General features: G+C 39.8%; 1 protein-coding gene across 5 annotated transcripts in view; it reads right to left on the bottom strand.

Annotated features, from left to right (window-relative positions):
- Positions 1-23563, bottom strand: part of NAAA (N-acylethanolamine acid amidase) — a 775135-nt gene that overhangs the window by 433055 nt on the left and 318517 nt on the right. For all 5 annotated transcript variants that reach the window (XM_044061226.1, XM_044061225.1, XM_044061227.1 and 2 more), the window contains 2 exons: positions 19413-19539; positions 9843-9933 (listed from right to left, as the gene is read on the bottom strand). In XM_044061226.1, the coding sequence (XP_043917161.1) occupies positions 9843-9933; positions 19413-19539 (218 nt within the window). The remainder of the gene's footprint in view (positions 1-9842; positions 9934-19412; positions 19540-23563) is intronic.

The raw sequence follows: 23563 nt of genomic DNA, 5'->3' as shown, positions 1-23563 counted from the left end.
TTGGGTGTGCCCCGGTTAGGTACATACCAAAGGGGGGCATTGTACTCAGTGCCACATTTGATGACCATTGATTTAGCGGTGGTTTGGTCAATGGAATGCCTCTTGTCTTGTGTGCCAGCTGCATTGTCTGACCTTTGGCTGCACTGATCATGTTGGTGACTAATCATCTGGTTTGATGATAAGGTCTGTTCTGGGCAATGACAGTGTTTTTGCCATTAATAATGTCCCATCATGCATAGTCACTGAAGAGTCAGACAGATTTCTCTTGACTGATCATCCGCCAACTATGGAGATGGCAGGTTTGCAGCAAGATATAATTCTCTGCAAAGGAGAACTTGCATTTGCATTGTCTTACACATTGCATTAGTATCTGAAGGGAAAGCAAATATGTCTGCAAGAAATATGATCATACCTTACATATCACTATGCAACTACAAATTCTTGGGAGCAGGTATGGCAAGAACCATGTTGCACTGACATATGTATGGGTGCTTACTCAAAGAAAACTCTGGTATGCAGAGGAAGGTGTGCTGTGTGCATGGATATGATGTGTTACACACATACCATACATGTCAAGACATTTCCAGGAAAATGGCATGTGATGCACACATACCACTATGTATTTGCATAGGTCATGTACTTAAGAATATGTTAACAAATTGCCCACAAATGCTACTGTCAGTGGGTTTATAAATGGGTCTTAATTCCATACCCTACCTGCCCTCCCCCCCAAAAAAAAACATCAAAAGTGAAATTGCAGAGTGATAACATATAATGGCCTGTCACAATATTCCACAGATAGGGAGCATAACTATTAGACCGGCCAGCAAGAAAACATACCCTTGTGCACCATATGTCTATCAGCCCAAGCACTGTGCGAATGGAGTTAGTGTTTGCATACATACAGCAAGGTACACCAAACATATATCAAGTATACACTACCAGGGCCACAACAAATTCAGTAGTAGCACCCATGACTGAACATCATAGAGGACCATTTTTAGTTACGGTGGTAAGAAGCAGATGTATAGCAACACAGTTGTAACCATTTGGAGCCTACATGCCAAGTGACTAAAGTACCGCAGTATATACTGTTCCTCTCACAGGGATATATGCTCATTCGACTGTTTAACACACAATCCACAGTACTAACTAGTCACATGTTACAAGAATCTCTTGACCTGATGTCATGTACTATGCTAGTAACACCTATATCACACAAATCCTGCCATACATAAGTCAGTACTATAACAACGTCTGTTGAAATTTACATATAGTACATGCCCTCAGACAACTGTCATATCATTACACATTGAACAGTCTGTGCATGGCCTATGGGTATGCATGGACTCTTCAATTCACACAGCAGTCATAAATGCATTGCAAGTTAGTCTGCAGTTGCATAGTAATCATCCGTTTACCCTGCCATGGCAGTAGACTCTCAGTCATACTAATACAGTCCCTCAGTGACAACACTGCTGTGCCTTAAAATAGCAACATAAATAGTCACAACCACTGCATACTGTTAAGGAGGACCTGAGCCACTTCAAAAAGACGACTAACAAGTGACATCAGCACTTACCTTTCAAACACAAATATTGCACTTTGAACTCCTTCTTTACAAGGTTTACAATAGCTTAGTTTGTTGCTGCCTCAATCTTCCACATTTCAGATTTCATGTGCTAAGAGATTGAGAGGTATCATCAGAGACATTACAGCCTAATGTTGGGGGGGGGGGGGCTCCTGAAATAAAATTATATCTACCAGTTTAGCAGAATTTGCAACAAATTTTGACTGGCTTATTTGTATATCTCAAATGGAAGGCCATGTAGGCCTGGGATCTTGCCAGCAGAAGGTTTAGAAAGGGCCTCTCTTCAGTCTCTTTTTGTGATAGTAACTACACCAATAAGTTATTCGCTCCCCTGAAGGAAGGGATATAGGAATCAGATTGTCATTCATTTGGTAGACAATACATATGTGAGAAATACAAATGAGTGACTATAAAAGAGCGAATAGACAAATGGATGACTGCACATTTCTGAGAATCACATTTGGTTGAATTCAAGCTTTATATACTGCAGGGATGTAGAAGTGTGAAGAAAAGAAATGGTTGACTGAAAAGGTTATGGTTTTGAAAATGTGGAAGCCTTTATAGCAAATATTGTAATCGTGGGTTACAGTTAGGTAAGGGGATAGATTTAGTGTTATGTCTGATTGGTTTTATGGGTGTTCTATATCCATTTGTCTTGAATAGTGGTACTGTTTGGGGCAGGGTTGGGGTTTAGCGCACATGAGTAAGGCAGGGTTTACTGTCATTTTTACGATCACACTTCCTGTGCTTTACATTAGTGCAAAACTATCGATTTGGTAGAATCGGAAAAACAAATGCCAAAATGTAGAAATTTACAACAGCGAATGCAATACAGCATTCGCTGTTGTGAATTTCTACATTTTGATGCAGATCGTACTATAGTGGGGATCGAGAAATGTACACTTTACCCTGCAAACATGTTCTTTACTGTGCAACGCACAGTAATGCTGTTTGTGGAAGTGTGGTGAATGTTCGAATTATGTCAAATTCGAACATTCACCACTTCCAAGTTCGAGATTTTTATCATTCGCTGTAGTGAATTTTCGTTTTTCCATTTTGTAGAAATGATAATTTGCCGCCAGTGAAATCAACAAAATGATAGTAAACCAGGAGGCATAGCCCCCTCCCTTTACTCATGTGTGTTAAGACTAACTACAACCCTACACCTGTTCCTTACTCTAACCCTAAAACATTACGTCACTAAAACCCCTTTCCCTACCAGTACCACTGCTTAGATGATGCTTGATCTTGGATTTGTAGCTGGGGTTTACTGATAGCAGAAGACAAGTTTCAATGTTTTGTGATTCTCTAATTTTCTGTGTCACACATTTATGTTCTCTCTCTTTAGTGGTCACTCATTTGTGTTTCTCACATTGGCATGTTCTACCAATAATGATAACTTTCTTATGGAATGCCAAGTCAGAAGACTCACCTTTATAATGTGTAGCAAAGTATTGAGGAAAATGGCTTAGGATCCCATCAAGTCTCAGGTATTAGTAAACATCAATCATATCTACTACAGCTGAGAACTTCCCAAGTGTTTTACTTATTCTGAGAATGTAGCTCCACCATGGGCCTGAATAAGTCTCAAAGTGCACAAATTGTGCTCCAGTTATTAGCTGTAATAATTAAGCAGTCTTGAAATTCTAGCCACCCATGCAACAAGTATAGCAAAGCATTAGATACAGTGCCAGACAGGATGTAACTGCTTACTAAGGTAATCAAACTCCCTTCAAATTTTCCTTTTACAACAATGCATCTGCCTTCCATATCAGCTGACTAATAAAAGCAGTACCCTCTTCTTCCTTTAGGACAAGTTGGGAAAAAAACTTTGTATATACAGTGTCTTTTGTACTTGTGTATGACACAATCAAGACATAAGCCCACCTTAAACAGTGTTACTAAATCCTGTAACAAAGAAAATAAAAATAAGCAAAATGCAAGTGAAAAAAATAAATAAGCACATATATACACACACACACACATACGTACATATGTGTGTCTATGTATGTTTGTGTGTATATATATATATATATATATATATATATATATATATATATATATACATACATATATATATATATATATATATATACACACACACATAAAACAAGGTGTGAGTTCAGTTAGTGAGATTTATCTTATTCAGCGTAACGAGAAATCAGATAAATGGGATTTATCTGATTAAAAAAAACACTAAAACATAAGATCTAAAAAGATTTATCTTCCATTTACATATTAGTTGCAACACCATCTTAGGGCATTATGTCATGAGGAAAATATATTTAGCATTATGTGGCCCCCATGCCGAATAAACTAGAAACTCTTAAAACATTTTTTGCATTTTATCATTATTAATGCTATTTGTACTGTGGTGGTGGTGCTGCAGTAGAGTTGTCGCCTCACAGTTAGATGTTGCCCGTTCAATTCTCAGAGCGTCTTGTGTAGCGACATGCATGAATGGGCATTCCTTCGTTGAAGGTTGTGCATTAGGCCCGGCAAGCCAGTGCGTAAAAATCTTCTGACAATCATTAGTGGACCGGAGTTCCGCTGTGGCGACCCCTAACCGGGAAAAGCCGAAAGACACAATCATTATTAATGCTATTTATAATTTTAATAAATGTAACTAAATTCTGATACTATGAGGTTGGTAAAACCCAGAACAGTCTGAAAAGCGCATCACAATCCTGTGACAGCACAAACAAGCATGAAATAGTACCGTACAAAAAAACAAAACAAATGCATATTGCACAGTCTAGTCATAACTAATATGCTGAACTCTGTGACAGACATATAGCAAGAGGCCTTATTAAACACATTGACCAAAGTGAGTCCCTGTCATAATCTGGGCCAAATCTGTCACTGTAAAGGAGAATGTCTAGAAAGCAGATACAGCCAAATTCTAAAGAGAATTTTAAATACAGGTTTATCCAGTTTGGTAAATAGTTATTGAATGCCCCAGAAACAGAGATGGTAGGTTAAAACATTACTGTTATTATTTTCAGAAACTCCAATCAAGGAAAATAAACAAATATTTTTGGCTGTTCTATAAGACATCAAGCTTTAACATAGTTATTGCTGAAAGCTACTAGCCAAGTATAACAAATCATAACATACATCCTCTTCTGAGTTAGGTACAGATGAGTTAGAGCCCCATGAATAATCTGTAAGATCCTGTTTAATAACGCTTACTTGTTCCAGTATACTCCAGAAACCCAATGGTGCATGCGGTTCTTCCTTATGGTTTTAATAAACTGATTATTTTTTTTTACTTGCTGCCCTTGCTCTCCTTTTACCACTGGGGGAAAAAGAAAAACAGAATCTAATGGTGCTGCCCTTCTGCTATTGGTTATAGAAGTTATCAGGAACAGGTAAGTCTAACAACAGTAATCATGCTAGTGAGACAGCAGTCAGTGCAGTAAAACTAGCCATGTGGTGAGATGGTACCCATTGTTAGCATTTTTTTAAGGTTATTACATTGAATATCACGGTGGTGGTGCTGCGGTAGCATTGTCGCCTCACAGCAAGACATTGTGCCATTCGATTCTCAGCTAGAGCATCTTCTGTGTGGAGACATGCGTGAATGGGCATACCTTCATTGAAGGTTGTGCATCAGGGCTGGCAAACTCGGCATGTAAAAAATCTACTGCCATTCATTAGTGGACCGGAGTTCCACTGTGGCGACCCCTAACTTGGAAAAGCCGAAAGACACAAACAAACAAACACTGAATATCCTAAAGCAAAGTGTAAATAATACACTCTTAACTCTTAATTGTTGAGCCTCATCTACCACTAATCCTGGCATACTTAAGTCTTCCCTCAGAGCCACATGCTCTAACCCTAGATCTAAACCTTGTCATCACAATGAATGCTGGAAGTAGAGGCTCCTGACCCAGAGACTCCCCTTACTCTGGAATAGACTGCCCATACATGTCAAGCAGAGCGTCTCCTTGGCCCTCTTCAAAAGGAACTTTGACAATTGGATGGGAGAAAGGAAATTCACCCCAGGAATCACGTCAGTCACCCTGCTAGACAAGTGTCCAGGGAAGAAAATATTGTGGGAAGAAATATACAGGGAATTGTTATGGCTAGGCTTGTATAGGCCCTAGAGCCGATAGCCTAGTACCAACCTATGAACCTATTCCCATTTGAAGTTTTTCTTGATTTCCATATTCCTCTGCTTATGCAAATTTTCATAAATTTTCTGAAATATCTCCAACATCTCTGCGGTGGTGGTGCTGCGGTAGCGTTGTCACCTCACAGTAAGATGTTGCCCTGTTCGATTCTCAGCTAGAGCGTGTTCTTTGTGGAGACATGCGTGAATGGGCGTACCTTCGTTGAAGGTTGTGCGTCAGGGCCGGCAACTCAGCATGTAAAAATCTACTGCCAATCATTAGCGGACCGGAGTTCCGCTGTGGCGACCCCTAACCGGGAAAAGCCGAAAGACAACAACAACATCTCCAACATCTCTAGTGGTTCTCAGGTTATTTTTCTTGGCAAAAACCTTTTCTATTTTCTGTCACCTATGTCATAATGCTAAGAGTTTTTGTGCTTGGGAGTTATATAAAAAAAAAAAAAACAGTTGCTTAATAGCAATCTTCATAAACTCATGCATGTTATGCAGATACTCCCTTCTTTTGTCTTTAGCACTCTGCAGTTGTGCCTGTTCTTGTTCTGTGAAATTCCCCTTATTCTTTCCTACTTTAACCTCTGTCAGTCTCTGTAAATAATTCTTACTTCTTAACCATATTCATTTTTTCTTTTATTTCTACTCTGTTTTAAACTCCACTTTCATTTTATCACACTCACTAGCTATACGTTCTGAAGAGATTGCTATCTTCCCTGACAGTTCTCGAATTATTTCCATATCCATTTGTTCAACTCCTCTCTGTTCTTAACAGGTAGGTAGGGAAATGCCATTGGTTGTTATTGGCAGATGATCTGAAGTAGTTATTAGATGTTGTGTCAAGCCTTTCAATTAAATGCTCATGTTCCTGTGAAATAGAATCTTTGTTCAGTCTAGCACAGTTATTGTACATTGGGGTGTAATATGTAAATTCTCTCCAAGTTCCTGCTACTAAATTCACATCTTTCATACCAAATATTTTCACACAATTCTTCAGAAATCTACCCTCTTGTCAAAATTTCCCTTCTAGGGTCCCCTACATACATTCTCAGTGTTGCAAATCAAGTTCTCCCCAGACGTTCTCATCTTCTATGATGGTAGTTTTAGGTGGAGTATAGGTATAAATATATGGCAGCGTAATTCTCCTCCCTTGCCAGTAGTTCCTTATTTACACAAATCTACCACTGCTATTTTTGTTTTACTCTTCTATCACTATTGGCGATTCTCTAGCAGTTATTAAAAGTACTCCCCTTTTCCTTTGTCCCTGATATTCTGCTGAATATCCATCCTGAAATCCTTTCTTTATTAAATTCACATGCTTACTTCTTTCCAAATGTGTCTCCTGAAGCATTGCTATTTATACCCTGCTTTTCTTAATATAATTCAATACCCTTACCTTTTTATCTGCAACTGTGAGGCCAGTCACGTTCCAAAATAATGGGCCAGATTCCAAGAGAGTTGCTGTTAGTGTAAGTCCCCTGATTCCAAAAGAGTTGCTCTCAGCAAGTGACTTACTTCAGTTTAATGCCTATCTATAACCAGGTTTACTGTGGAGACCAGATTCTAAAACACCTGTTCACAGCCCACTCTTAGTATAAGTGGTCACTTACCTGAAGCAAATCTTTTAGAATTTAGGCCAATATATTAAGTGTAGCCATTATGATAATATGTTGTTTTTCCCACCTATTATATATGATGGCTTATTCAAATGTCTATTTCTGGCTTTTATATTACATGTACCTACTAATGTTGGTAGATTAATCTGTTATACAGTTGTTTATTGTCATCTCAGTTTGAAACTATGACATTTTACAAGCCTTTTTGTTGTATTGAAAACCCTCAAACAAAAAAATAAACATCCCTCAAATATCCCCATAACCTATTAATTTAAGACAATCACACAAAACTATTTGCATCTTCAAATAATGACTTTTCACCCTCCTGATAGGAATAGTTGTCCCAAGTTGACAGCTGAGTAGGCAAAAACTTGAGTCAGAGTGCTGTTTATGTAGTATAGTGGTGAGTACAGCTACTTTTCAAGCAGGTGACTTGGGTTTGACTCCTTTTTAAATGTAACCTGGATAACTGTATGGGAAACAGAAAATATACCCCTGGGATTCTGCCCGTGTTCCTGCTGGACAGGAGCATCAGGTGCTGACTAGTGTAAACATGGACTAAACTCTTGGCTAGGCTTATAAGGGCCTCAGGGCCAATAGCCTAGTAATCTCCTATATATATATATATATATTCAGAGGTGTGCTGCACTTGGAGATGGAAGGTATGATTTACTATCTTAAGAGTCCTTTTTAGTTAGAATTTTGTTAGTTGAAAGTTTTGTAATGAAATTTCAGTGTAACAGAGACATAGCCTTTTTTAACCAACAAACATCTTTATTAGAACTAAAAAAAGATGCATATTAACAGATCAACATATCCACCAAATTGCAAACATACATGGAACAACTTACTAAATGCATTTTATATCTGAAGGTCATGAAATTTGATATAACAGCCCTAGGTTTGAGTGTGTGTGTGTGTGTGTGTGCCTTCTGTGGAAGGTAGGGCACCGGGCTGGCAACTCGACACTGTAAAACTCCACTGCCAATCTTTCAGTGGACCGTTGCTCCACAGTGGTGTCCCCTAATGGGAAAAGCCAAAAGGAGAAGAAGAATTCAGGGTATAAACACATTGTCTTACTGGGATTGCCTTAAAGCCCTATCTCTATACTTGGCCTCCTACAGTTTACTGACAGGCAATTTATGCCTGACATACAAGGCATCCTTGGATCCAGCTCTGATGGACCTTTTACACACCCAAAAAATGAATAGCAACAAAACCACTAGATCCAGTTATTTAAATTTTGGTTATGACATAAATAAGAATGTTGGCGAGACAGATATGTGTCTCGGAGGATCCCTATGCTCTGGAACAGGCTGCAAATCCAGTTTCAGGCAGCTGGGTAGTGAGACATTTCCCTGCGGTACATTTGGTTGGGAACACATGGCCAAAGTGACATTCAGTTGCAGAGAAATATGGCTGTTGTGAATTCCCACGTTGTTTGCTAAATGGCTTTCTAATATATCCCAGACAAGCTTTTAAGGATACTGACACAATGGCAAATCAAATACTTCTCAGCTGATGTTGCACTTCAATGATTTAAAAACAAGCTATTTCACAATATGATATTCATTTGCATGGGCCTCCAGCCATCTCTTAAATTGTGGTCAGGCAGCATTTATCTTCTTAGCTGATTGCTTTTCTCTTCTGCATCCTTAGCCTGTTTTTGGTCTTTCCTGCCTATCATCATGGTTTGAAACTTTAACACACTCACTGACATGGATTCCTGCCATCTTAAGTCTCAGTACTTATTTTGTAAAGAGTGAGTATTTTAATCATATCTTTATTTTCTTTCACTTTCTAGGAGGGTATTCTTTCTTCCTGTGGATATACATTCATCTGAGAAGTGTTTGGAGTCATCATTTCCTTCTTAAGTGGCTTTCAAAATTCTGCTACAGTTGGCCATCTATTTTTATAATCCAGTAACAGCCATCTGAGGTGCTTCCTGCAAAGTGAATGTCAGAGCATCATACAGGTCCCAAAACTATTAACCATTTTTGGCGTTTTTATTTTCATGACCTGTTAACTTCTTTTGCTGACAATGACACTAGTTCTGTTTTCTTATTCACTTTTAGATCCAAACTCTCTGGGATCTACAAATACACAAATTTATTTTGTCTGACTTGATTTTCTTGAACTTGTTTATCCATGAGCTACACTTGAAAGTGCGACACTCTACAGCCCACCACTTTACAGTGCCCAGTCCTCCCACTCCCAGAAGAGCAGGAGAGTCTTTCCTGAGTCCTGGCCAAATTTTCCTTGTTACTATAAATATATCCTTTTGTCTCCTCTCAGAAACAAGACACGAGCCCAGTGTAATTTACCTTGTCAAGAAAGTGAAATATAGGTAAGTCAAACTTCTACAGGAAATTACCACAACAACTCTCAGTGTTATATGTGATTCTGAAGGGAACAACATACTAAAGAGAAAATTATTTAGAAGTACTGTTTTCACTACATAAAAAATATGTAAGCATTGAGGTAAAATTGATAATTATATCTCACCTACCTCGTTCATCAGCTGAAATTGTAAACTTGAATGGTTTTTGTCCAGTCCATAAACCAACATATCCAACAAAGGTTGTGCCAGTGTAGGCTACCTGAAGTTAAAAGACAAACACATTTCAAAAGGAAACTGGCAAAAAAAGAAGAGAGAGAGAGATGATAAAAAATATTAGTTATTTGTAAATTAGGACCAGCTGTATTCTATTTGAAACAGTTTAAAATATAAAATAGAAATGAATTAAAGGAAAGCAAAGATAGATTACGGAATTAAAGAGAGAAATTAAAGAGCACGTAAAAATAAAAAAAAATAGAAAAAAAAGAGGAGCTATCAATATGTCTGGACATTTCTCAGTTACTCTACTTCAACAATTGGCTAAGCTTCTGGTGTCATTCAAAGGGGTCCAGTATCTGTCTGTCTGGGACAACATGATCGACAGACCACGATACTTTGCCAGAGATGATCTGCACCTGTCACCCCTGGGATTCAGGTTACTGGCTAAGGCTCTTGCCACCCCTATAGTGCCTTCTTTAGGCAAAGTTCAAAGAACAAAACCACCACCATAACAGGTACAAGCATGCAAAATCTGAAGGTAATGCTACTCAATGCTAGAAGTCTAAACCTCAAAATGCACTCTCTCGAGGCACAACTAAAAATGGAGAACATCGATATCTGTGCAGTAACTGAGACCTGGTTCAAGGCTTCAGAGACCACCCTTGCAATACCAGACTACAACTCTTACCACACTTTTTGGCCACCAAACCAGGACCAAAACACTAAAGGTGGAGGAGTGTCCATATTCACCAAGGATATTCACACCACCAGGCTAGTTGCCCAACACAATGCATCTGAAATTCTCCAGGTGCAACTAACACTATGTAAGACTGCAATCCAAATTGTAGCTTGCTACAGATCCCCCACCATGCCCCAAGATTCTCACTACACCTTCCTAAACATACTGGAAAATATTAAGATACAACCAAACACCCTAATAATGGGTGATTTCAACTACCCTGCTATTAACTGTGAAAACTACCTTTGCCCAACGGTTCTTGGAATTCATAAATTCCAATGCCCTGGATCAGCTTAGCCATAGTCCCACTAGGGGCTCCAATATCCTTGACCTGGTCATTACCAACATGGGAAATCGATGGTCCACACCTATGGTCACCCCCTCGTTGGTCAGGTCATACCATAAGCTAATCACCCATGACATCCACATCCCTCACTCACCCCCCAGTAAGGAAACCTCAGTAAAAAACTTCTCTAAAGCCAACTTCATGCTACTCAAGTCAAAAGTGACAAACTTCATGACACCCATGCAGACGGGAACTGAAAGTTCGAATGCTGAATCCTACATTAAGGCACTGTATGACCACATCCACTCGTGCATAAATTGTTACTTCCCAAATAGAACCAAGACACTCTCCTCCAAGAAAAGGAAGCCAATCTGGTGGTCCCCTGCCATAAACAAACTTTACAACAAAAGGAAGAAACTGTTGCAGAAAAGAGGAAAATCCCAGGATGCAAAAAGCTCCCTAAACCAGCCTCAGTAAGAAGCTGAGATCCATCATAAAATCCTCCACAGCTAGTTACGAAAATAAAATTGCCAAAGATTCCAAAGACAGCCACAAGCCATTCTATACCTATGTCAAGAATCTAAATGACAACAGACTGGCATAAATATACTGATCCTAAGGATATTGCCAATATCCTGGCATATCGATTCAGTGCCAACCTAGTACCAACCTATGAAGGAGAAGACTTCAGAGCTGAACTCAGTGAAAATTTATTAAGCGCTTTCGTCCTTTAATAACTGGACTTCTTCAGAATAAAAAAACTACATCCCCACCATACTTATATATTCACTCACAATTAAAATAATTAAATTGCTCAGTTAACTAATTAACCAATTAAACAGTTAACAAGCAAGCAGCATTTATACAAGACTATGTTAAAGAGCCCATAAAATATTGGGCTAGGGCAAGTAACAAGATTCCCCTCACTGAAAATCCCAAAATCTCAGTATTCACAAATGAAAAATAAATAAATGAATAGACCTGATTATATTGGATGGTAGAGTGGTGCACCTGTAGCATTGTCACCTCACAGCAAGAGGTTCTCCAGTTCAGTTCTCAGCTGGGGTGCCTTCTGTGCAGAGTCTGCATGTCCTCCCTGCATTTGTGTGGGTCCAGGTGCTCCTGTTTCCTCTCATGTTATAAAGACATACGTGTAGAGTGTTTCTCCCAAGATCTCTGCTGAAAATTGGCTTTGTTCCAGGTCGGACTTTCCCAGTTAACAAATGTTAAATAAATAAATTATATATATATATATATATATATATATATATATATATATATATATATATATACATACATACACGTAAAAAAATAAAATAAGCTAAAACAAATTCAATTCTAACATTATAAACCCACATCTATACTAAATAAAGTTAGCAGCTTTTCAGTTATTAAAGGACGAAAGCGCTTAATAAATTTTCACTGAGTTCAACTCTGAAGTCTTCACCATTATTTGTGTTTTTTCTTGGTTCGTGTAGTTGTGTTTCATTTTTTGGAATTAATAATTTTTTTTACTTTAAGGTTCATTGTAAAATACCACATCTGTTATCAGCAGCAGGCTGAAGCAGAGGTATGTGCTAACTATAACTACACCACCAAAAACCAACCATAGATGCACAAAACATTCTTGGAGACTCTCAGTAAGAATCTGCCCAAGCAACAAAGACCCCCAAAACAAAAACGCAAGCAAACTCCACCCCTCATCACAACCCAAAAGACACATAACACACAGACTCAGTGTGCCACTCAACCATAGCCCATAAGGCAAAACAACGTACCTAACACATTAGTCATAGGTGATTCTATAGTCAGGCACATGGATGTTCCACTCACCAAAGTAGACAAGGAAAAGGTTACTGTTAGCTGCCTGTAGGGATCCAGGATCTGCCACATAACCCATGCACTCACTCCACAACAAGTACAAATATGATTCAGCCATTGTCCATGTTGGTGTGAATGACCTGAGACATACCTTCCTGGACTCCATGAAGAGAGACATGGAGGAGCTCTCCGATCTTGTATTCCAGGCAGCTATGACCCTAGCCCTCAGTAGCATCCTACCTTCGCCCAGAAGGATACCGCAGTACAAGGACAAAAGATTGACTTCAACAATTGGCTAAGCTTTTGGTGTCATTCTAAGGGGATCCAGTATCTGTCTGCCTGGGACGACATGGTTGACAGGCCACGATGCTTTGCCAGAGATGGCCTGCAGCTGTCGTCCCTGGGATTTTGGATACTGGCTAAGGCTCTTGCTGCCCCTATAGTATCTCTTTTAGGCAAGGTTGAAAGGACAAACCCACCACCGTAACAGATACAGGCAAGCAAAAATTGAGGGTAATGCTACTCAATGCTAAAAGTCTAAACCTCAAAATGCACACACTCGAGGCACTCCTTAAAATGGAGAACATTGATATCTGTGCAGTAACTGAAACCTGGTTCAAGGCTCCAGTAAGCACTCCTGTAATACCAGGATATAACTCATACCATACCTTTCAGCCATCTAACCAGGACTGGAACACCAAGGGTGTTCTTGAACTCCCTCACCTCCTTCAGTGGTATCAACTCTCACTCGTCCACAAACTAGTAAACCATCCACTAAATGTCCCATCCCTCCAGAATCTACTCCAACCCTATCGCACCACCAGACCACTAAGATCCAGCAACAAAAATCACTTGCAGATCACTAAAGCCAATAACTCTGCTGGTGAAGCACTATTCTCTTGCGCCATAGCCAAATTATGGAACGCACTCCCACCCACAATTACCTCCGTACCATCATACACCAACTTCAAAACTTTATTAAAATCGCACCTAAAAACATGCTGGCTATGCCCTTGCAACTCCCACTCTAATATCATCCACCCCATCCAACTACTACCTTTCTTTCCACTCCACTAACTACCTTGATGATAGCAAGCTCAGATGCTCATAAGCCTAGTACTTATTATACAGCAGGAACTTCTCATTGTTACGTTTGTTAATGCCTGTTATGTACTTCACAGATAAAGATTCTAGTTATCTACTGATGTACTATGTTCTTCATCTGTAAATATGTTGTAAGTAATTTCTATGTTAAATTGTTAATCGCTATGTAATCCAGTGTAACTACTGTCTGTTTATTTTACTGTGGAGCTTTTCTCCCCGGGCCTCCGCTGAAAATGGACCCACGTCCAGTCGGACACTCCCGGTCAACAAATTTAAATAAATAAATAAAGGGTGGAGGTGTGTCCATATTCATTAAGGATAACCACACCTCCAGGCTAGCTGCCCAACATAATGCATCCAAAACTACAATCCATATTGTAGCGTGCTACAGATCCCTCACCATGCCCCAGGATTCTCACACCTCTTTTCTTGATATACTAGAAAAGGGTCTACATTAGAACATCGAAGTATTACTACTTTGAATGTTCTAATATTGAACCCTTTGCATCGAACACTGAAAATAGCGAAGCTGCAGAATATCGAATACTTTCCTAGGGAAAGTATTCAGTGGGCCGTTTCTACAGCTTCGCTATTTCCTCAACTGTGGAGCGAAGGTTACGGACTGGGTTAAGTAAGTGTGCGAATGAAGGTGAGTGTGTGATAGGGACCTTAGGGCTAGGGAGCGGGAAAGGTGAGTGTGCGATAGGGACTTTAGGGTTAAGGAGCAGGTAAGGTGAGTGTGTGATAGGGAGTTTAGGGTAAGGGAGTGGGTAAGGTGAGTGTGCGATAGGGACTTTAGGGTTAGGGAGCGGGTAAGGTGAGTGTGCGGTAGTTACGAACCTTAGGGTTAGGGTTGGGTTAAGGTAAGTGGATAGCTAGTAGTGTATGTATGGTTTAGTGTAGGGTTTTTTAAAATGTATGTGTGTGGATTATGCATTTTGGTGTGCTTGTGTTGTGTGTATGCTTGTTGGAACAGCGAATGTTTTCTCTGGGAAAAATTTTGCTGTTCTAAGTGCTCGATGTTCTGGTGTTTCGAGTGAAATAGTTAGATATTAGAACATTTGCTGTAGTAATACTTCGATGTTCTGATATAGACCCACTAGAAAATATTAGGGTTCAGCAAAACACCCTAATAATGGGCAATTTCAATTACCCCACCATTAACTGTGAAAACTACTCATGTACCAACTCCTTCGTTCAATGCTTTCTAGAATTCATAAACTCCAATGTCCTGGATCAATATATCCAGAGCCCCACCAGGGGCAATAATACCCTTGACCTGGTCATTGCCAACATGAGTGACCGATGCTCCACACCTGAAGTCAAACCTTCGCTGGTCAGATCCGACCATAAGTTGATCACCATGGATATCCACATCCTGCCCCCTCCCCCCATTAAGGAAACCACTGTAAAAAAAATTTCCAAACCCAACTTCATGCTTCTTAAGACAGAAGTGGCCAAATTCACATCACCCATGCAGATGGACAATACAGTTACAACTGGCAAATCATATAAAATGCACTCTATAAGCACTTACACAAGTGCATGGATCATGTTATCCCTAACAGAACCAAGACGTTGTCCTCCAAGAAAAGGAAGTCAATTTGGTGGTCCCCTGCTATAAACCAACTCTACAACAGAAGAAAGAAACTGTTGCAAAAGAGAGTAAAATTCCATGAGTGGAGGTCAGCCTCAGTAAGAAGCTGAGATCCCTCATAAAATCCTCCAAAGCCAGCTATGAAAAGAAGATTGCCACTGACTCTAAAGACAACCACAAAGCATTCTATAGCTATGTCAAGAATCTCAATGGCAACACCCAGATCTGCTCTGAGTTACAGCACAATGGCATGAAAATTACGGAACCAACTGATATTGCCAACATCCTGGCTGATAGATTCAGTGCTACCTTTACCCCCCTCACCCCCTAAAGGGCCTATATCCATACTGGAAGAATGCAGTACCCCTGCAATCACAACTAAGCAGGTAAAAACTACACTCTCCAAAGCCAAGAACACAACATCCATAGGACTGGACAACATCCCAGGCTGTGTTCTACATGAACTTCAGAATGAACTGGCCTCCCACCTAAGCACCATGTTCAATCATAGCCTCACGACAGGCTTTGTACCCACTGAATGGCGCACAGCAACAGTTATACCACTCCACAAAGGGGAGCCACCATGGACCCCAGGAACTATTGGCCTATTAGCCTAATGAGCCTGGTTTGCAAGGCCATGGAACATATCATTGGTAACCTCCATTCAGTTTGGGTTTGTGAATGGAAGATCATGCCTCCTGAACCTGATTGACTTCTTTGAATCAGTCACCAAAGCAGTAGATGAAGGTAACGCAGTTCACACAGCCTATCTTGACCTTGACAAGGCTTTTGACACCATCTCCCATTCTCGAATCAGATAAACTCACTAAACTGGGTATAAATCCATATGTCACAAGATAGGTTGCCAACTGGCTCACTGACAGAACCCACACAGTAAAAGTTGCAGACTCCAAATCTGACTTCAAACCTGTGACAAGCAGAGTACCACAGGGTTCAGTCTTGGGTTCTCTCCTCTTTGGGATCTACTTCTCTGAAGCACAGGCTAACATAGAGGGCCTCTAGCTGATGAAGTTTGCAGATGACTGCAAATTAGGTGCCATAGTCGAGTCCCCAAATGATTTGGACATCCTGCAGAAGGGCCTCACTGAGACTGAAGCCTGGTGTCAGAGTCATGGCCTCTAACTCAATGCTAAAAAGTGCATTGTCATCCCCTTTAGTAAAAACTCTGCACCCATGAACTACCACATAGGCAGCAGTCCACTTAATGCCGAAGGTGAGATAAGAGACCTTGGGACTCAGGTGGACAGTAGTCTCTGCTTTAATAATCACATTGCCACAGTGGTCAGGAAATCCTTCTCTGTGGCACACCTCATCACAAAACGGTTCTTATCCAGAAAAAAAGAGGTCATTATTCCCCTCTACCCGGCTCTCATTAGACCCATTACTGAGTACAATGCCCCTGCTGGAATGTACCTCACAAGACATCTGCCACAAAAATACCTCACCAAGAGGATTATGGGACTCAAACAGATGCCCTATGCTGACCGTCTCAAAAAACTCCAGCTTTACTCCATAGCATATCGCCTACTCCGGGGTGATCTCTGCCTAACATACAAAGCTATGTCAAACCCAGAACTGTTGGACTTGCTACATCTAAAGAAATCCCAATCACCCAGGCTACAAACTCTAGAGACGTAAACCTTCTCCCCACAATAAACAGAACTTGCTGGAGAGATAGATTCCTGTCCCAGAGACTTCCCATACTCTGGAACAAGCTACCTATCTATGGAAAGCAGAGTTCTTCACTAGCACTCAAGAAAAATCTTGATGAGTGGATTGGAAATAGGAAATTCACCCCGGGGATCACTTCTGTAGCCCTGCTCGACAGGGGAACAGGAAAATAACCTTCTTGGGAGGTGAAAGACAGGAAACCTTGTTGGCCAGGCTTTTACAGGCCCTTGGGCTGATAGCCTAGTACCTACCTATGAACTTATGAACTAGCTTTATTCTTAACTCATACTGCAAAAAGAAAACTTACCATTCTGCGAATAGCCTTCAATGGAGGAAAGTAAATTATTCTTTTCCATGTGTTTAAATGTATTGTTTGTATTGCAGTGTCACTACAATAACTGAAACTAAAGGAAAGAGCAGTGCAACAAAAGCGCAGAGATTCGAACAGAAACTTGAGGCATCACAAGTTACTTCTGTGCACCTGTGCTGCATAACAAGTTGGGAGCGATTGAACTGCAGTAACCTGACATGAGCTTTGTGAGTCAAAAATGACTGTGTAGAAGCAAAGTTAACCATTGAGAAACTCAATGGTACTCCAGTACTGAGAAGGATGACTACAGAGCAGCATTGATTGCCCTTAGAGATTTAAAACTCTGGTATCCTACAGACTAAGAGGTGACCTGTGTCTGGCATACAAGTCATTGTCCAACACATTACTGATGGATTTACTGAAAATCAGCAAGTCAAATGGCATCAGAAATACTCAGTCTAGGGATTTAAACCTCTTCTGCAACATCGGGAGGGATAGGTATATCTCACAGAGGTTAATGCTTTTCCAGGGCAAACTACCCATCCATGTAATACAAAGCTCATCCCTATCCATATTCAAGTGCTACTTAGATTTATGGATGGGAAACAAAAAATTTCTCCCAGGACTACTCCCTGTACCACAAATGTACAGAGGCAGCTCTTAAATGCTTATCCAATGCATGGGTCCCCTCAAATTATCTATGGTATGACCACAGTTAATCTCAACAAGAGTAATATATAATTATCAGCCATGGGATGGATAAGGCCAATCTATAACCAAATGGGATAGGTTATTTTGAACACAAAAAGGGAAACTGGCTAGGTGTAAAATGGCCTTCAAGGGCAGCTAGCCTAGTATTTACCTACAAACTTATGAAATGTAAGCAACTTGAATATCTTCTGATACCAGCAAAACTGATGAATGCACTCAACAGCGGAAGTAGATGGGCATCCCATGGTACTATCCACTGAAGCATATGAATATATATTATGTACACTGGCTAAAAGAGCTGTTTCATGAACAATAGACATTTTTGGCTAAGAACTGCAGTCTCCTTGGAGGAATTTTATTTTGAGTGCATGTGACACAATGCTTGCAGACTGGCTCCATAAAAAAACTGCTTCCTTTGAGAAAGTAGTTCTAAAACAAAATTAGTCTTGATTACATTCAGTTTTTTGAACAACAGTAAATGTTATCAGTGCTTGGCACAAATCACATGTGCACATACACCTCTGCACACATACACACAGACAAAAAATAAAAAAACAGTGGTATAAAGGAATACCAGTGTTTTTATTTATTTGTTTATTGTATACCACTCTGTGTGGAATCCTGTTCCAGTTTGTGGTTTTTTTTTCTTGCTGATACACACACATATTTTGTGGAGCTATTTTTATGTCAATGGTTATACAAGATGCTCTTCTTTCAGCTTTTCCCAGTTAGGGGACGCCACAGCAGAACTCCGGTCTACTAATGACTGGCAGTAGATTTTTACGGTGCCGAGGTGCCAGCCTGACACCCAACCTTCAACAAAGGCACATCCATTCACACATCTTTCAAATGCCACTCGACTGCAGGGAGGACATGCAGACTTCACACAGAAGGCACTCCAACTGAGAATTGAACAGGAGAACCTCTTGCTGTGAGGCGACAACACTATCGCTGCACCACCGCAGCTTCATTATTATGCAGAAAATAAATACCGAATGCAAAAGCATATGATGTGTCATTCACAGGTTTCAGTTCATCTAACAGAGTTATTTCTTCTATACTACTGCAGAAAAAAATACAAACTGGAACTATTTGATAATGAGGAAGTAGAGCATGTTCTGTTAGAAGGAAATCAAATAAGGCGTTGAATAAACAGATAATGATGAAAAAGTGAGGCAAACACAGTAGTAATTGTCTTTTCTTTTGCATTCATTTAGTGGATATATTTTTTTTTAAAAAACTGCTGATCACCTTTCTCTTACCTTTCTACTTCTTGTAAAGTGCACATCAATCGTCAAATTTCTTAATATATTTTCAAAATTATAATCCAAGTTCCTTCCATGGTAAATGTTGCCTTTGGAATCTTGAGCAATTATACTGGTGCAGAACCTGAGCAAAATACATTCAAGGACAAGTTAGGACATTTTACATTGTCAAAAATAAACAAAAAACAAAACAAAACAAAAGAACTTGTATATCGACTACATTTTCAAGACAAAACAGAAAATGCTGCAATACATTTTAGGAAAAAGAAAACAAACCCATCTCAGTGCCAGATATAAGCCTGTAGTATAAAGGCCTGGATAAATGCCTAAGCACAAATGTAATGAGTTCGTACTCTTAACTTGTAACTGTGGAGGATTTTCATAATGTTTGGGTGAATAGTTAAAGTAATGCTCTGAACATATATCATTAGCAAAAATACAACATTATACATGGTACTTGTTAGATAACTACTCATAAAATATACACAAAAATGTCTTCCAGATGCATCTTTTGCCATAAGAGACATGAAATTCACAATATTATTAAATAAAAATAGCCAGTTTTTTATTTATAGGTTATAAGACTGTAAATTATCAGAGTGAACTGTGTACTTTACAAGAAGGAATGGTGCATGATAACATGGGGATTTTTTAACCACAGGTGGCTAGAATAAGCCACATAAACCTCTTAGGGTCCTAACCATGAACTGTGCATTCCTCTTAGGGACCTAGCCATGAACTATGCATTCCTCTTAGGGCCCTAGCCATGAACTATGCATTCCTCTTAGGGCCCTAGCCATGAACTGTGCATTATCACTGTGCAGCAGGCAGCAGCAGTACAAGGTACGATTTTACACACAATGAATAACAACTGTGTCCCGTAACTACAGAAAGTAAATTATGACTGCATCCTGTGTGATAGTTGTGCAACATATGGCTGTTTGTCTTTAAGAATTTCTCATCTCAGCTTTAACCACAGCATCATTAAGTGAATCATATAGTCACATGTCCTCTACATTAAGCTCAGTCTGAAAGAAAAGCTGATGGGGTTATTAGTCTTTTGTAGTTTCAAATACCATGTTTCATGGTATTAGAAGTGAAGCTGAACATGCTCATTTTGCTATTCATTCTGGAAGTGGTGCAGCTGAACCCACCAGACTCTTTGCAGGCCATTTTATAGGAGAGCTCAACAGTAGATCTAAAATTCGATTTATTCATGATTATGGACAAAATATCCAAAAATCCTGAAAAAGTACAGCCCTTAAAGTATAAAATTCACTTGTGATTCAGATGGAAGAGAGATCGAGATAGAGAGTACTGAAGAAACAAGACAGAAGTGTTAGAACTACTGCAAGCAGAGAAAATGTCTGCCATGTATTTGACCTTCATGTGTACAAGATCCCATGCATGACAAGTACTAGCTTGGCTCATTTCTTTAATTAATAGTGGTCTGCATGATATGTTTGTAACAGGCAGAAACAAAAGTGGCAAACAAAATGATCAGACAAGTGGAAGATTTACATAAAAAACAGATTTAATATTAAAACAAAATTTCTGCGGTGGTGGTGCTGCGGTAGCGTTGTCGCCTCAGTTAGACGTTGCCTGTTCTATTCTCAGTTAGAGCATCTTCAGTGTGGCGACATGCGTGAATGGGCGTTCCTTCGCTGAAGGTTGTGCGTTAGGTCCGGCAAGCCAGCACGTAGAAATCTACTGCCAATCATTAGCGGACCGGAGTTCCGCTGTGGCAACCCCTAACCGGGAAAAGCCGAAGGACACAAACAAACAAACAAACAAATATTAAAACAAGTGAAAGGTAGCTGTTGAGCAAATTAAGTTACTTTGTCTCAGTAAAAAGAGCATAGTGAAGAATTATGTGTGTGTAAAGTGTCATAGAATAATGTAAACAAGAAAATGGACAACACAGACTGAAAATGAGCCATGAGAATCATACATGATTTTCCCAAAAGTCACAAAATGCTTATCTATTCTGATTTACAAAGTTCAGATATTTTACTAGTACCCTTCAGCTGCCATTCCTTCCCTAAATATTGTTGTAAGATAAGATACCAGTACAATGAGGCTATTCGCATGAGTTCAGAAGCGATACTGTGATAATAGACTGACTGATAAAAAACAGTGCTGGCTAAAGTTACTCCCTGACTGAAATGTAACACTGGAGTTTCCTGCTACTGCCATATCTGGGTCTATATTACAGCATAGAACACTTAAAACAGCGAACGATGTTTCATCGACCCTATTATAGCAAAAGCTGAAAATGTCGACACCTCAGAACAGCGATTTCTTTCCTAGGGAAAGAAATCTCTGTTCCTACCAAAAAAAACCAGTAAACAGTTTAAAACACATACACACTTACCTTAACCCTAATTCTACCCCACAAAACAAAGTAAACAACTGAAAACACATATGCACGTAACTCAACCATACATCTAACACACACACACAAAAAGTTAACAGTTTAAAACATATGCACTTACCTTAACCCGCATCCTAACCCTAAGGTCAGTAACTGTTGCACATTTACGCTTGGGAGCTATACCGAATAAAGGAATCTCTGAGACCGCACTACAGTGCAGAACACAGCAAAGCAACGAAGCGGTCAAGCGACTTCTTTCCCAAAGAAAGAATTTGCTGAACAGCCGCTTCGCTGTTTTGCCTGTTCGCTGTTCAGGAGTCGGTGAAAACGCATTCAACGAAATGCATTTTCATTGTTCTAATAGGAACCCCCATATCTTCATGCACACATATTACACACATCACAAGAAATTGGTAGGTGTTAGAATAATAAATTTTAGTGTCTGTCATTAAAATCATAACAAAAAGCATCAAATATCATAGGCTGTGGTCCACAATCACACTGCCTAAAATTTGCCTATATGCAAATTCACATCTTTGGAGATAAGTGGTCAATTTACACTCATTTTTGAGGGCCTACACGTAAATTCACACCCTTGTATGTATGGAAAGCATTCCAATGACAGTGGTGTAGGGACTATTACACATTTTACTTTCCCTACGCCACTATCCGTGGACATGCTTTCATATATATACATTTTGCTTGTGCTTGTGAACTAGAAGGCCAAGTTTTGACACATTTGTTATCCATTGTTTGTACTACTGCCACAAATGCACATGTATTAACTATACACACTAGACTTCTCTTCTTCTTTTTGATGAACTCTTACATCCTTAATAATGTACTAAAGGTTACTGCTTTTGTGATATTGATTTGATTATTTTCTCTTCATGACATTGTGAATATGTTATCTTGTGTTCTTTCTTATTCTCTTTTACTCCCTGTCCAGTCTAAGAGGTCTGTCACTATGACCATGGATCACACCCCACCAATTGCACCAGTGCAACACATTCATTTTTATCAGGGTGGGGGGGGGGTGGAAGAGATGACTGTTCTTACAGGTTCACAGAATAATAGGGTCATAGGTTTATACTAGGCTAATGACCACCACGGCCTTTTCAACGCTTGCTTTGCATCCTGAGTTTTGTCCCCAAATTTCTTGGATGCATATATGGTGGAGTATGTTACTAAAGAGGTAGCTAAGTCTTATACAGGGGAAGTATGTTAGTTGGGCAGTAATTTATTAACTGTTGAGCTCTATCAATCAGAGAAATGGGGCCAGAGTAAGGGTCAATTTGAAATTTCCCATCCAATAACCAAAGTTTATTTTGAATACGGTCCAGGATGAACTCTGGCTTATGTAGATGGGGAACTTGCAGATGTGCAAGACATCCATCAGAGCTGGAACTCAGGGTGCCTTATATGCTCGGCATAGGAGTAACCTGTAGGAGACTGAGTAAAGAGATAGTACTTTAAGGCGATCTGTGGAGCACAGGGTATTCATAGCGTGGATTCTCCTGGTGAAGAACCTTTGAGGGCACTCCAACTTTTCCACGTGTCTGGTTTGGTACATGATAAAGGGGGCATCGTACTCAATGATGAGAGTGATAAGGGCCAGGTACAGCGGTACTGGAACTTCCATGGACCTGGGTGTCATATCCTTGCTTATGAGTTGGGCGATAAACAGTCATTTTCTTGCTGTCTTGGCTACATGTTGGTGGAATACCAGATTACTGTCTATATATCTAGCCAGATCCCTAACTATTGGGTCAGC

Source organism: Protopterus annectens, chromosome 2.part0, assembly GCF_019279795.1.
Source record: "Protopterus annectens isolate FY-2018-M chromosome 2.part0, PAN1.0, whole genome shotgun sequence".
Lineage (NCBI taxonomy): Eukaryota > Metazoa > Chordata > Ceratodontiformes > Protopteridae > Protopterus > Protopterus annectens.
Note: the sequence above shows the minus strand (reverse complement) of the source record. Positions and strands in the feature narration are given on the sequence as shown.